This window comes from Eulemur rufifrons, chromosome 1 (assembly GCF_041146395.1).
Source record: "Eulemur rufifrons isolate Redbay chromosome 1, OSU_ERuf_1, whole genome shotgun sequence".
Taxonomy (NCBI): domain Eukaryota; kingdom Metazoa; phylum Chordata; class Mammalia; order Primates; family Lemuridae; genus Eulemur; species Eulemur rufifrons.
Window position 1 is genome coordinate 34,024,255 of NC_090983.1, and position 12,964 is coordinate 34,037,218.

General features: G+C 36.7%; 1 protein-coding gene across 1 annotated transcript in view; it reads right to left on the reverse strand.

The window, feature by feature from the left end:
• The window catches only part of PLCL1 (phospholipase C like 1 (inactive)), a 300,618-nt gene that overhangs the window by 46,709 nt on the left and 240,945 nt on the right, over nt 1-12,964 (reverse strand). Inside the window, exons 2-3 of the mRNA XM_069468909.1 lie at nt 3,335-5,809; nt 1,814-2,017 (exon numbers count right to left, since the gene is read on the reverse strand). Coding sequence (XP_069325010.1) covers nt 1,814-2,017; nt 3,335-5,809 — 2,679 coding nt within the window. The remainder of the gene's footprint in view (nt 1-1,813; nt 2,018-3,334; nt 5,810-12,964) is intronic.

Genomic DNA, 12,964 nt, shown 5'->3' on the forward strand with positions numbered 1-12,964 from the left:
TCAGTTGTAGGATGTTAACCCAAATGTCTTTCTTCTTATTGTTTTTTAATGAGAAAATATTCTTTTTTCCTTAACATTTATTTTTACTCAATTATAAAATTAGTTGAGTTCATTATAAAGTTTGACAAATACAGAATAAAATAGAAAAATATGAAGAAGAAAATAAAATTCACTCTCACATAAAAATAGTCACTATTAATCTGCTAGCATTTTAGGTACATATACATACAAATACAATTTAAATACTATTGTGCATATTTTTTGTAACCAAATATTTTATAAAACAGATTGTGAGGAGTTTTCCATATCATTAAATATTCTTCTAACACATGATTTTAATATCTTCAAAGGAATCTATAATATGGACTACATTTTACATAACTAATCCCTCTATGTTGACATTATTAAACATAATGTTTATACACACCTCTATTTAGCTTAGAATAAATCCAAAAAAAGGAAATATATAGATCAAATGAATAATATCTTAAGTTATATTGCCAAATTTTTCTCCAAGAAATATATCAATTTATTTTCCCCACTACAGGTTGATGTATAAGAGTGTCCATTTTCTTAAAATCTTGATCAGAGGTACTATTTTTAAAAATAAAAAACATGCCAATTTGATGAAGAAGGGAGTATCATATTACATTCTTTAATTTCTAATTAAAAACTTATTTTAAGGTTAAATATATTTTTATAATTTCCATTGTTTTTTAGGGGGCAACACATGAATTGCCTGTTCACTTCTGTAGCAAAGTTGTTCCCTAATATCCATTCTCCCTCTATTTCTTAGTAACAGAAGAGACAACTTTTAGCATATAGCCCCTTGAAATAACATCTTCCATTCTCCTGTGTAACTGTATCTAACTCTAAGATGATGAAATATAAGCAAAATTGATCTATGTTATTTCAGACAAATGTGCTTCAGAAAAGAAGATATACCCTCTTTCTTCTCTTCATCATTGAGGATGGTGAAATGCAGATGTTATGGTTGGAGCTTCAGCAGCCATTTTAGACCATGAAGATATGGGCTACACTCTAAGGATGGCAGAAGAGAAAACTAGAGGGAGCCCGGGTTCTTTAAGAACTTTGTACAAGTGTCACCCTCAATGGTTGATCTCCAGATTTTTAGGTGAAAGAATAAAACTTTGTTTTTAAGCCATGATTGGGTTACATTTTTTTGGTATATGCAGCTGAACTTAATCTTGATTGATATACAATTTTCCCCATGATTCTTTTAAGTGCTCTTTGTATTTTAAGGATGTTTATATTTTATCTGACTTATATGCTACAAATTTTCCCAGTTTGTCATCTGCTCCTTAATTTTGTTTATAGAATCAGGAGATGCAAAAATATAGTTATTCTTAAATCTTATTACTACATAAATTTCATTATATATTCAGAAAAATTAGATTACAGTATTAGCTTAGAAATCTAGATTCCACAGAAATCTTTTGTCTAAATCATCATAAGGCAGCACTGAGACATAAGTTTACTTCCTATAGGTATACAATTAAATTGTTATATTGCAGTCTAAAGTCATTTAGGTGATGAGTGTATATACGTTTGAGAGTTTGTTCAATAATTCATTTTTTGTTAAAACAGAGATTTTCCATTTGTGCAAGGCATTTTCTCAGAGGTCCCCACTGAGACTCAGTGGAAGCTGAGTGGGCTGGCTCTGCCTGCTACCTCCAATCCATGTTTCAAAAGCAGCCTTTCTGCATTATTCTTTGGAGTTCCACAAAAGAGTCCCTGCCATTAGTGATTTTCCACACAAACAGGTAAGAGATGTGGAGTCACAATTTCCTACCAGATCATAGGCAGCCAGCATCTTTTTCTGCACATCTGGAATTGCACCCAGAGGCTCCAGGTAAGGAAAGCTGTCTTTCATCACGAGAGAGACCGAGGGAGTATTGTCACTGGTGATGAGCCGAGAGGACAGGGTCAACAGGCACTGCTTCAGACTGGCAATTGGAGCGAGTCCACACAGTTCCTTAATAGACACTATCGCGTTCTGCAAGCAAGAAAACATGGAATCACACTTCTGACCACATGACACATCACCGCCAGCACTCCCAGGTTTACACAAAATATGTTCATTAAAAGCTTACCTTTAGAGACATCTATCATTAGAGTAAAATGAATTATAATCAACCACAAATGTTGCGATATACACGGAGATAACACAGAGAGCTGCTTCACTGTTACACTTCATCCTTCTCAATTTTTAGCAGCCACCAAAAGTATGCCACAAAAGCAAAGCAGCACGTGACACAAGGCTATACAGTGCTTTTCAAAGCAGCGCACTGGAAGATCCACATAAGTGAGTACTGCCTGGCCATGAATATCTTATTTGATTTGTGTCATGATGATGGGGAAAATATAATGCCAGTGGCTGTTTATTGAAATGCACCTCTCTTGGGCTTTTTCCCTCAGGGTAGCAGGCTGCAATATCTTACTACCTTCCGTGTGACTAATCATCAATGGTATGCTTTTGTCACCCCATCAGAAAGGCACCTGACAGACACACACACTGAAAATGCATTTCATGTAGAGCTTTTGTCCATGTTATGGTCTTCTTAACAAATTCATTTGAAATTGGAATTATGACTATTTTACATTTTATTAACAGTGAACAGTGCCTAACCTAGTATGTGTCTCATGAATTTAATGACAATGGTGGTCTTTATTTTTCTACTGATTAGACTCCAAATAATCCTTAACCCAAAACACTTTATGTTAAGATAATATAGTTTATCAGCACTACTTGGAAAAATTTTATCTATAATAACCTTCCTTAATATGTATTTTAAATACATTATATAAAATATGTCGGCCGGGCGCGGTGGCTCACGCCTATAATCCTAGCACTCTGGGAGGCTGAGGCGGGTGGATCACTCAAGGTCAGGAGTTCGAGACCAGCCTGAGCAAGAGCGAGACCTCGTCTCTACTAAAAATAGAAAGAAATTATCTGGCCAACTAAAATATATATAGAAAAAATTAGCTGGGCATGGTGGCACATGCCTGTAGTCCCAGCTACTCGGGAGGCTGAGGCAGTAGGATCGCTTAAGCCCAGGAGTTTGAGGTTGCTGTGAGCGAGGCTGACGCCACGGCACTCACTCTAGCCCGGGCAACAAAGCGAGACTCTGTCTCAAAAATAAAATAAAATATGTCAAAGATATATTTCAAGAGTTATATTAAATTATATAAAATCTTCTACTATATAAAGCTAGGTATAGAAATGATTTATAACAAATCTAATATGGAGATTTACAATAATATTGGAATTATGTCAGGGTAGAGGAGAAGAATGTAGGATTTTTTTTCCTACCTGCATATTTTCTCTCATGTCTATGGCTTCTCGTAAGGGATGAACTGCTATTTTAAAGATGTCATCTATGGTTTTAAGACCAATATTCCTGAGCATGTTATATTCCCGAACTTTCTTCCCCATCCTCACTGAAAGGCTGCGTTTCTGTGCCTTTCCTCCTCCACTTCGATTAGTTATTGCTATGTGGACAAAAAGGGTTACGTGCTCCATGATATCACCCACAAAAGATCGCAAGGGAACATGCCGATATCCAGGCTGCAAACATTCAAAGGGTATTGTGTACTGCCCTATAAACTCATCCCCGATGTAGTCATCATCCAGAACAACAAAACGGATCATGGCCAGCTCAGGTAGGTTTACTTGAAACTCAAAAGTTTCATCAAAAATGGGATTATCACTGTTTTGTTGTACAGTTTTAGTTCTTTGTTCCGAACAGTCTGCTGGAATTCCATGTATCTCTATACAAACATAGGGATCAATGACATCCCCTTTGGCACAAGCTCCCTTGGGCTTTGGAAAATTCTGACCACTGATGATCTTGATATGAAGAACTAGAGGAGACACCCCAGGTACGATGCCCTTTGTATTTGCACTGAAGTAAGAAACCTCATCTCGCATGATAGACGGCCTTAGAACATAACCACATCCTCCATTTTGAAGAAACCAGCCCGTGTGAAGGTCCATCATTGGGCCCGGAGTCTGAAAATTCATTGCCACGATCTGACAGCCACAATTCCAAAAGTCCTGTGGATTCAAGTTACTGGAATCAATCCTCACGGCACTTGGATAGATTCTTGATAAGAACTTCTTATTATAATTCACAAAATCCTCTGGGTATTCATTTGCAATTCGGCTGGCCTCTGTTTCACTAAATGAACAAATTTCCCAATAGTTTTGGCTTTTCATAGACAGTTCAAAATCCCTGTACTGAACAGACTTACAAATAGATACCAGATCAGAGAGCTCCCTACAGAGCCAGATTTGTTTCTGCTCACCATTGTAATCTACTGACATCCTTCGAGACATTTCAGCTTCTTCATCTTCATCTGTTACTTCTCCTTCTAACACATCTGGATCAGAAGGCAGTTTCTTTCCTTTCACAATGATCATTCTTTTTAGTTTTTCTGGTGATGGGAGGTAGGATTCTGATGGCAAAGGTGCATCAGTATAGAGTTTATCGCCAAAGACCTTTTTCATCTGCTGAACCATTACCTTCTGCTGCGGAAGGGAGCAGTGATTCCCCAAGCAAAGAATGAGTGGGTATTCAGAAGCCACAAAGGCAAATTTATTTATCACTTCTATGACACTTCGAAAGGAAACATGTGTTGTCACATTATTTCTATTACAAAGGATTGGTTCGTTATCCGATCCATCACTTACATCAAGTTCAATGCTTCGACAGCCCATTTTCAAGGCTCTGACGTACCCATTGATGTCAGCTGGCCCCCTGAACTGGTCTTCTATCAGATAGGTGTTATGAGAGGCATTGATGTAGTAGTGAGATAATGGCTGGGTCATATCTTGAGCAACCTTATTTTGCTCAGGATCAAAAATATCACATTCTGGTGACAATAAATACTGGGTAAAGCCATCAATTGCAAGAAACCCTTTTTGACGTCCCTCTTCAGAAAGTTCATATCTCCTAATGATGTTTAAGCACATATCTTCAGTGATATGGGTGACTCCTTGCTCAGCTTCTAAAAAGAGCATGAGATCATTAGCATCCAAATATTCTTTGTTTTTAGATATCTGTACAAGTAAGAAATACACTTCTGGCCTGGTGCAAAGTTCACAAAAAGCTTCACAAAATTCCTCTTCTGTCACTCGGGTGGTTAGTTTTTCTTTGCTCTTCTGGATTTCTTTAAACTTTAACCTGATCTTGGATTCCTTGAGGGTAGGGTTGAGTTGTTTTATTAACTCTACAGAGGTATCTTCCAACATAATCCCATTCCCATCAATATCTGCTGCTTCAAACACTGTTTTCAACCACATGAACCTTGGTGTGTTCTGGTTGCCCTCCATAAAATCAAGGGGTTGCTTACTTCGAGAAACCAGGTACCGTAACCCAGACACCCAGATATTTGCCACGTCTGCTGAATTGGCAACTAGGTCCAGAGACTCGTAGTTTTCCCCATGGAGTATAGAAAAGGCACAGTCCTCACAGATCTGGTCAGCAAGGCCATTGTTTCTAAACGTTTCTGTGTTTTTCCCCAGTCTGATCTCTTTTATGGCAGAAATATCAAGTTTAGCTTTCTCAAGGTCCTTCTTGGAAGGTTCCCAGCGAAGAGCTTGGAGGTCTGTGTCCAGAGTGAAAAAACGGTTGTAAATGCGAGAGTTTGGCCGGACTTTCTTCAGTTCACAGCCAGCTTGCATGAAGCTGATGCAGTCGTTTGCACTGCTAATTTTCTTTTCTGATGGCATGCTGCTGAAAGACACGGTTTTCTTTCTTCCACCACATTTTTGGTTTGAAGGGTCCTGTAAAATAATTTGAAAAGAATCAATCAATTTCCTTTAGAAAATAGACAGATTCAGTAACACTCTAGGATCTCCTCAGATTTTACTTAGATATTGTGATTATTTCAACAGAAGCCAGCCTAAAATTTACCTTCATGCTGTTTCAGAAAAGAATAATTGCTAAGGAAATTGATATTAGGTTCAGAAAAAAACTTATTTTTCAAATGCCTGTTTGTTCTTTGAAATAAAATCAAGCACTAAGTATAAATCACTCTTATTTGTTCATTAAAGTAAATTTCTTAAGAACTTCTACCTGCTGGCATATTGACTACCTAGCTTAACACCCAATAGAGATGTGAAAGACATAATGCTGGATTTCTTTAAGAAGTTTTTTTCATTTATACTTTGCAACAGTTTGAAAAGTTTTCTCTTAAACCTACTTTAAATAAAAGGCTTTTACTGTAACATACTTTATATCACAAAGGGCATAACTAAACAGCTTAACTAAAAATCACTCTTTTTCCTCAAAGTATTTTGAGGTGTCTTGAAAGTCAGATTGAGAGCTAATAGCCAATGGCTCTCATTTGAGCAAATTTTCAGACTGAGGTAAACAATTTAAACGAACATCATAGGAATTCACACCAGCATTTGAATCTAATGCTATTAGCAGGCAAAGTTTACAACTAAACAGAAATGTGAATGGCTCCACTAACTTTTAAGATTCTTCTGATGTAAGTTAAATTTCAAAACCTTTTGCCAGATTTCACAGGGAACACTTGCACTTTGCAAATCCCTCCATTTCTGGAAGTGTCCTTGGGTCTTAGTCTCACAGAATCTCAGTCTTTTCAGCCTATTTCCCCCTCTCTGATCAACAGTGCCAACAGGGCATCAAACTTCATTCGTTCAGATTAGTGTATCTTAAGCAGGTTCATTATTTCTTGTGGCTGTTTCCTTCTTGATTGTATTTAGGCCTTCTTACCCACTGTCCTTCCTAAAATATGGCTCCAGTCCTCTGAATACTCATGAGATGATGGATTTCATCTTAGTCTTGAACTGTCCACTGTGTCTATCACTCCCAATTCATATACATTGAACATCTGACCAATGCCACTGAAATTGGATATTTCTTTATCCTCTCCTCTGTTCCGACCATAGACTCAAGTTAATAATGTTCCCAACCACATCATCAACTCAAAAATTGTCCCAAGAACAAATTTCCCAGAAGCATCTTAATGCATGTTTTCCGTGACCAATTTTACAAGTGAACCAAAGAGTCAGTAAAACATAGGGTGCAAAGGGCATTGTCCTCAGAGCAAAAATAACTATTCTCAAGTTGTGATGATTCCACTCACTAGATATATGAGCTCAGGTAAGTCACTTAACCTTTCTGAATCTTAATTTCTGATAGGAATTAGTAATCTTTACCTGTAATATAGTGTTTTTCTGAGACTCAAAAGAGAAAATGCACATGACTGTTCTTTATAAAGTATGAGCACTTTTAAGGTTATTCCTTTCAAAAGAAGGAGCATTTCCTCACGTGCCCAGTCACCGTGGGACCATCGATAGGTTCTGACCAGAATGTTGGGGGTTATCCAGAAGCTAATTCATTCCTGACTTCTGAAGATTTCAGACAAGTCTTCAGTGATAAACTGAAAATATTTTTAAAACAACCACATGGTGTTACTATTTCAAACACTAAAAAGTATAACCAAAATTGTCTGGGCCATCTCCTTCACTGGAATTCTTTTAAAACAGAGTAGAATCTCTTTTCTGAGTCCTCATTTAATTGACCCTGCCTGCATGAGCCTGCCTATCCTATAGTATAGAAAAGACAGGTTAATTATTATTCAATTGACTAAAACCATGCCTGTGAAAAGAACAAAATTTGCTTTAGTCATGAGATGTTGGTGGGATGATTCATTGACTCAACTATATATCAGATCTTCAAGTGACAAAGATATAAATTACCCAGTTTAGATTACAGAATATTGTCTCATGGTGCCCTGGCATTTAACAACTTTGCGCCTGCTTTTCCAGAGAGTTGCTATTTTTAATTATCCCATAGTGGTCAATTTCCTCATCCTTAAGCTAAAAAACAACTATAAATCTTCAGCCATTTATACGCAAATGCTCTAATAGAACACATTTGAAATCGTCATGACCCACATGCTCAGAAATATCATGTTTGTTGGTATTTTTCCACAGCATCTAGGCAGGCACCTAATGGCACTGCTGAGACGGGATTAATCTACCAAGTAAAATAAAGACGGAAACTGTGAATTGTGATGGTGAGACTGTGACTCAGCTTTTAAAGCTAACTGTTTGACTTGACTTTTAAGCTAATGAGAGCTTTCACATTAAAAATTATTTTTACATAAGCAGATCATGTTGCAAATAGAATTGTTGTCAGCAGGGTTATAAAACCTCTCATAGTTCCTAGCAAACCCAGGAAATCAGTGTTCCTCTAAATGCATATATCTGGTTGATATGGCCCACGCATGGTGTTGCACTAGCCTTCTCCACAGTCGAACGTTCTGGTCAGCTCCAGTGAGCCACTGTTTATTTATGAGAACAAAACTACTGCTGTGAGAATCGCTTTCTCTTACAAGCCTCTCTTCTTTGTGATGGTATCTCCTTCATTCAAGACTTTCCTTCCTAGTAAGACAAACCCTTCAAGAGACAAATGTTTTCTATCTAGCCCCAAAAGAAATCCACCTGCCCCATAATGCTTATTTCTTGCTTTGACCTGCATTCCCTAAAACGTGGAACCAGTAAAAAAAATCTGATTCTTAGGTTGTCATCTCACAAAGGACAAAATCCAAAGTCATTACAAGTCCCCAAATGAGCTAAAAATTGACCAGAGCATGTGTGAACAAATAATTAGCTTGTCTGATAATAACTAGAGCCAAGATTATTTATATACAAAATATGCTGGAAAGGGTTCAAGACTGATATTTCTCTAATTCTACTACAGAAAAAGATAATATCTGGATTCAGAGTGCCAACATGCTAGTCTTTCAATGGCTGTGCTATGCATAGGCTCTGACAGGTTGGGAGGAGGGGAGATGGAAATGGTGTTTCAGTGGACAGGAAGGATGGAAGACTCCAGTCCCCTTCTCAGCTGCTTCACCATCACAGCCTCTTTCCCAGAGTCCTAAGCCACCACACATTTGTATTCCCCTCAAGAAGATTCTGGCAAACTGGAGGTGGGAAAGGAGGACTATTAAGATAAACAGACTAAGAAAGTTAAAATGCTAGTTATAGGCTTCCCTTGTTCATAAATAGAAAAAAAAATTATGATGGAATGATTGTGAATCCATTGCAGTCATCTATACATTGGGAAGACAGGGATTTTGGGCATTTTCCAAAAGAAACCAAGTTTATTATCAGTTCAGGTGTGCTCTCATCCACTTCCAGTTCATTAGATGATTGAATTGATCCAATGACCATAACATCCTTCCAGAAGATTTTTATAAAGTACAAGGACTTTCCATTTATTTCAAAGCCAACTTTCCTCACTTGGGAATGAAAGTAAGAGGTTGAAGTACCAATCTCCACCCCTACCACTACCACCAAAGTTTCTCTTAGAGCAACTTACAACAAAAGAACTTTAAATTTGTTAGGATAAATAGCACATTGAGATGCCTCTGTCCCCTAAAGCTTGGGCCCATATTCTAGTGGAGTACAAGAATTAGTCAAACATTGAGTTCAATCCTTTCAATTTCCTAACATTCTATGTATAAGTTTCCAAATTTTGATTTCCCAAGAAGGTATCACATTTAAATAAGCTAAATAATAAAGCAAATAAACCAAATTAGGTTTATATGGTCCTAGAACATCTCCAGATAGTACTTCACATTTTAGATCTATGGTCTTTTAAAATTAATCAATACTTTATAAAGGATTTTATCATCAAATAGTTTATGAAGTCTCATAAACTACAAAAGCAATAGATAAATATTTTACTCTTGTTAAACAACATAAGACACTGATTTATCTATGAGCAGTCTTTCTAATATATTCATATCATAGAGATAATTTCTATCTAATCTTAAGTGGTAAGGGCTGATTTCTAATCTTAGAAATCATTTCAAAATACTAAGAGGAAATGGGCAAATATTATTTTAATTTTTTTATTTGTTTCAATATTTTCTACATTATTGCTTATCCACTATTAGAAATAGGATACCAATCATGATTAAATGAGACTCCTATACAACACTAAAATATTTTCAGCTCCTTAAACATATTTTATTAAACTAACATTGAAAAGAAAGTTCACATAAGCCAAATTAATAAACATGTTTCTATAAATTCCCATTGACATTTGCTCTCTGAGCCCAAGATTAAATATACTGCAAATTCCTTAAAAATAAAACAAACAAAATCATTTTCCTTCACAACACATTGATACGCTCCAAAGAAACTCTGCTTATTCAATGCAAACACAGCTTTGGGTCTTAATCATGAAAATATAGAATTATTTCAATATAATAATTTCAGGGAAAAGTGCAATGAAAAAGCACAAAAATGTGAATGTGCTTAATGCTATAGAACTATACAATTATAATGGTTAAAATGATATAGAAGAACAAGAATCAGGAAAAAATAGTTAAAATGGTAACTTTTAAGTTATGTATATTTTGACACATAGGGGAAAAAGTATACTGAAGCATTGTATAAAATTTAAAAATGAGTAAAGAAAATATCATGTTCAATTTTCCCTCCCTATAACCTAGTGGGCATGTTTAAACATCTAATTTTATCATCACGTGTACTTTTTGGCTTTTGGCAAATTGTTTTTAAGCAAACAGTTCTAAGATGCTTCTTTGTTAAAACAGAACAGATTTACAAAATCCTAAAGAATAAAAACCAAAACACCAGTTGTCAGACTGTGATTAGAAGGAATCTTTGTTTCAGAACACAGAAACCCAGCTTAAATGAAGTACACTAAAGTGACATTCTCTTAGTGTAAAAGGTGGGAAAATACTCATGTTTGAAGAGTTTTCTTAAGAAAGTCTTAATAAAAAATTTAATAGATTATAACTAAAAAACAAAAATAAAGGCACATAAGTTTTATTTTCACCACAGGGACCCTATCTGTTCTTATATAAAACCTATAAACTATAAAACTATACTATTCATTTTGGTTTTATGAACTTCCAAGCTAATCTGAGAAACAAAAATTTGTTGATACATGAAATTCTCAAAGGATGTGGACAATAGAGTCTAGAATCCAGATGAGCTCCAATCCTGGATATTGAGAGGCCTCTGGTCTTATTCTTCATTCATTCATTTGACAAACAGTAAGAGGTACTTACTCTGTTCTAGGGACTAGTACATTATAGAGTTTTGAGAAAATTGATAAGGTCTGATTTTTATCTTAGCTATTATCACTCTGAATACATGCTAGAAGAATTTGATATGGACAAAACTGAAGATGGTGCAGTAGGTAACTACTATAGTGTTAAAATGAAGAGATGGTGATGGCGTGAGGTAGATTACTAATAAAATAGATGAAGAGGAGTGGGAAATATCAAGAAACCTGAGACAAAACAAGAAGTTCTTGACTGGGTATAGGATGACTCCTAGGTTTTTGGTTTGAGTAAAAGGTGAATGGCAATATCCCTAAATGATATATGAAATATCAGGGGAGATAAAGTTGAAGGGGAAACTAAGTTTACCTTGGGCCATGGTGGATTTCAGATGACTATTGGCCATCGAGGTGAAAATATCCAGTGGAAATTTGGATATATGAGTCAAACTTCCAGTGAGAAGTCTGGACTGGAGTTTCAGAGTTGGGAGTTGTAAACGTACAGGGATAAACTGAACTTTAAGCATGATAAAGTCACCCATGAAATAAGAGCAGTTGGAAATGGGCTAAACCCAGAGGGCCACAAATATTTAGAGGCTGGACAGGAAAGAAGATCTCAAAGACAAAAAGGCTGAGGGGTAAGAAAGCCAGGAGTATGAGCTTTCCTAGAAGCCAATACTTGCAGGAAAGAGTGCTGGGGAATAAGATCTGAAGATAGCTTATTGCATTTGGCCGTTAGGATGTTACTGCTAACTTTGACAAGAGAATGTCTTATGTTCCCTTCAAGATGCTGAAGAGCGAGGTAGGAGTGAAAGCCAAACTGCAGCCCTGAGAAGAGCTGAGGGGAAAGGGTTCCAGAAGAGGAGGAGAAGGTCCTGTGGTGGGAAAAAAGCCAGGATGGCTACAGTGTAACAAGTGAGGGATAGAGTGGCCCCAGACGAGACTAGAGCGACAGGCCGAGAGTGATGAATCCAGGAGAAGACTATTCTCAAAAATGCTGTGTACTAACTTGGACTGGTGACCAAAGACTGGAATTCAGTTCTGATGCATATACTTTCCATGTCCAGTGGGCCGATGCCCAAATACACATCCATGTTTGGCAGTTGGGTGGTCTAGAGAAAACCCATCCTCATACACAAGGCCTAACTCTTCACATAAAACTCAAGGAAATGGGAAGGCTGAAACCTGCCTTCAAGGTAAGGGAGGGTTGCAACTGTAAAATTGTATCATTAATTCCACATTAAAATTTCCAAAGTTATTTTCCCATGGTCAAGCCAAATTACTTAATGCAGGGTCACAAACCAGTGACACACTTATTTATGGTTAACACCATGTGACCCACCCAATGTCACCATGTGATACAGTGAGAGTGAGGTGCTTGTAGTCACCACTGAGAAGTAGCTGAAGCCCTGAGCTTTGTAGACCATGGCTCTCCCTCATTGGTAAGAACCTGAACAGCTACTTTAGGATGGATAAAGAAAACATTCCTTCTCTACGCCATCTTGTAAGTCAACAGAATTTATTAAAGTCAATGCTAAGTGTATGCACGTACATCTCTCTCACCAAATGAAGTTTAATGTCTGTATTTAAAATTACATTCATTTATAAAAGGTGATCCCTTTAATAAAATTCACTCAAGCCATCTCCTTTAGAAAACCCACTCTAAAATATACGCTGGAGCAGGAGTAGGATGCTATAATAATTAAAATACAGTCAGCCAGTGACCCTCAAAATTTTGCACAACTTCACTTAACTCTTCTCACTTGAAAGCAAAAATAATTGATGTCCTAAAAGCAAAGCTGGAGATAGAGTACAGAAAGAGTCCATTTCAGAGCGGTTACTTCTTAGTACCATTGATTTGT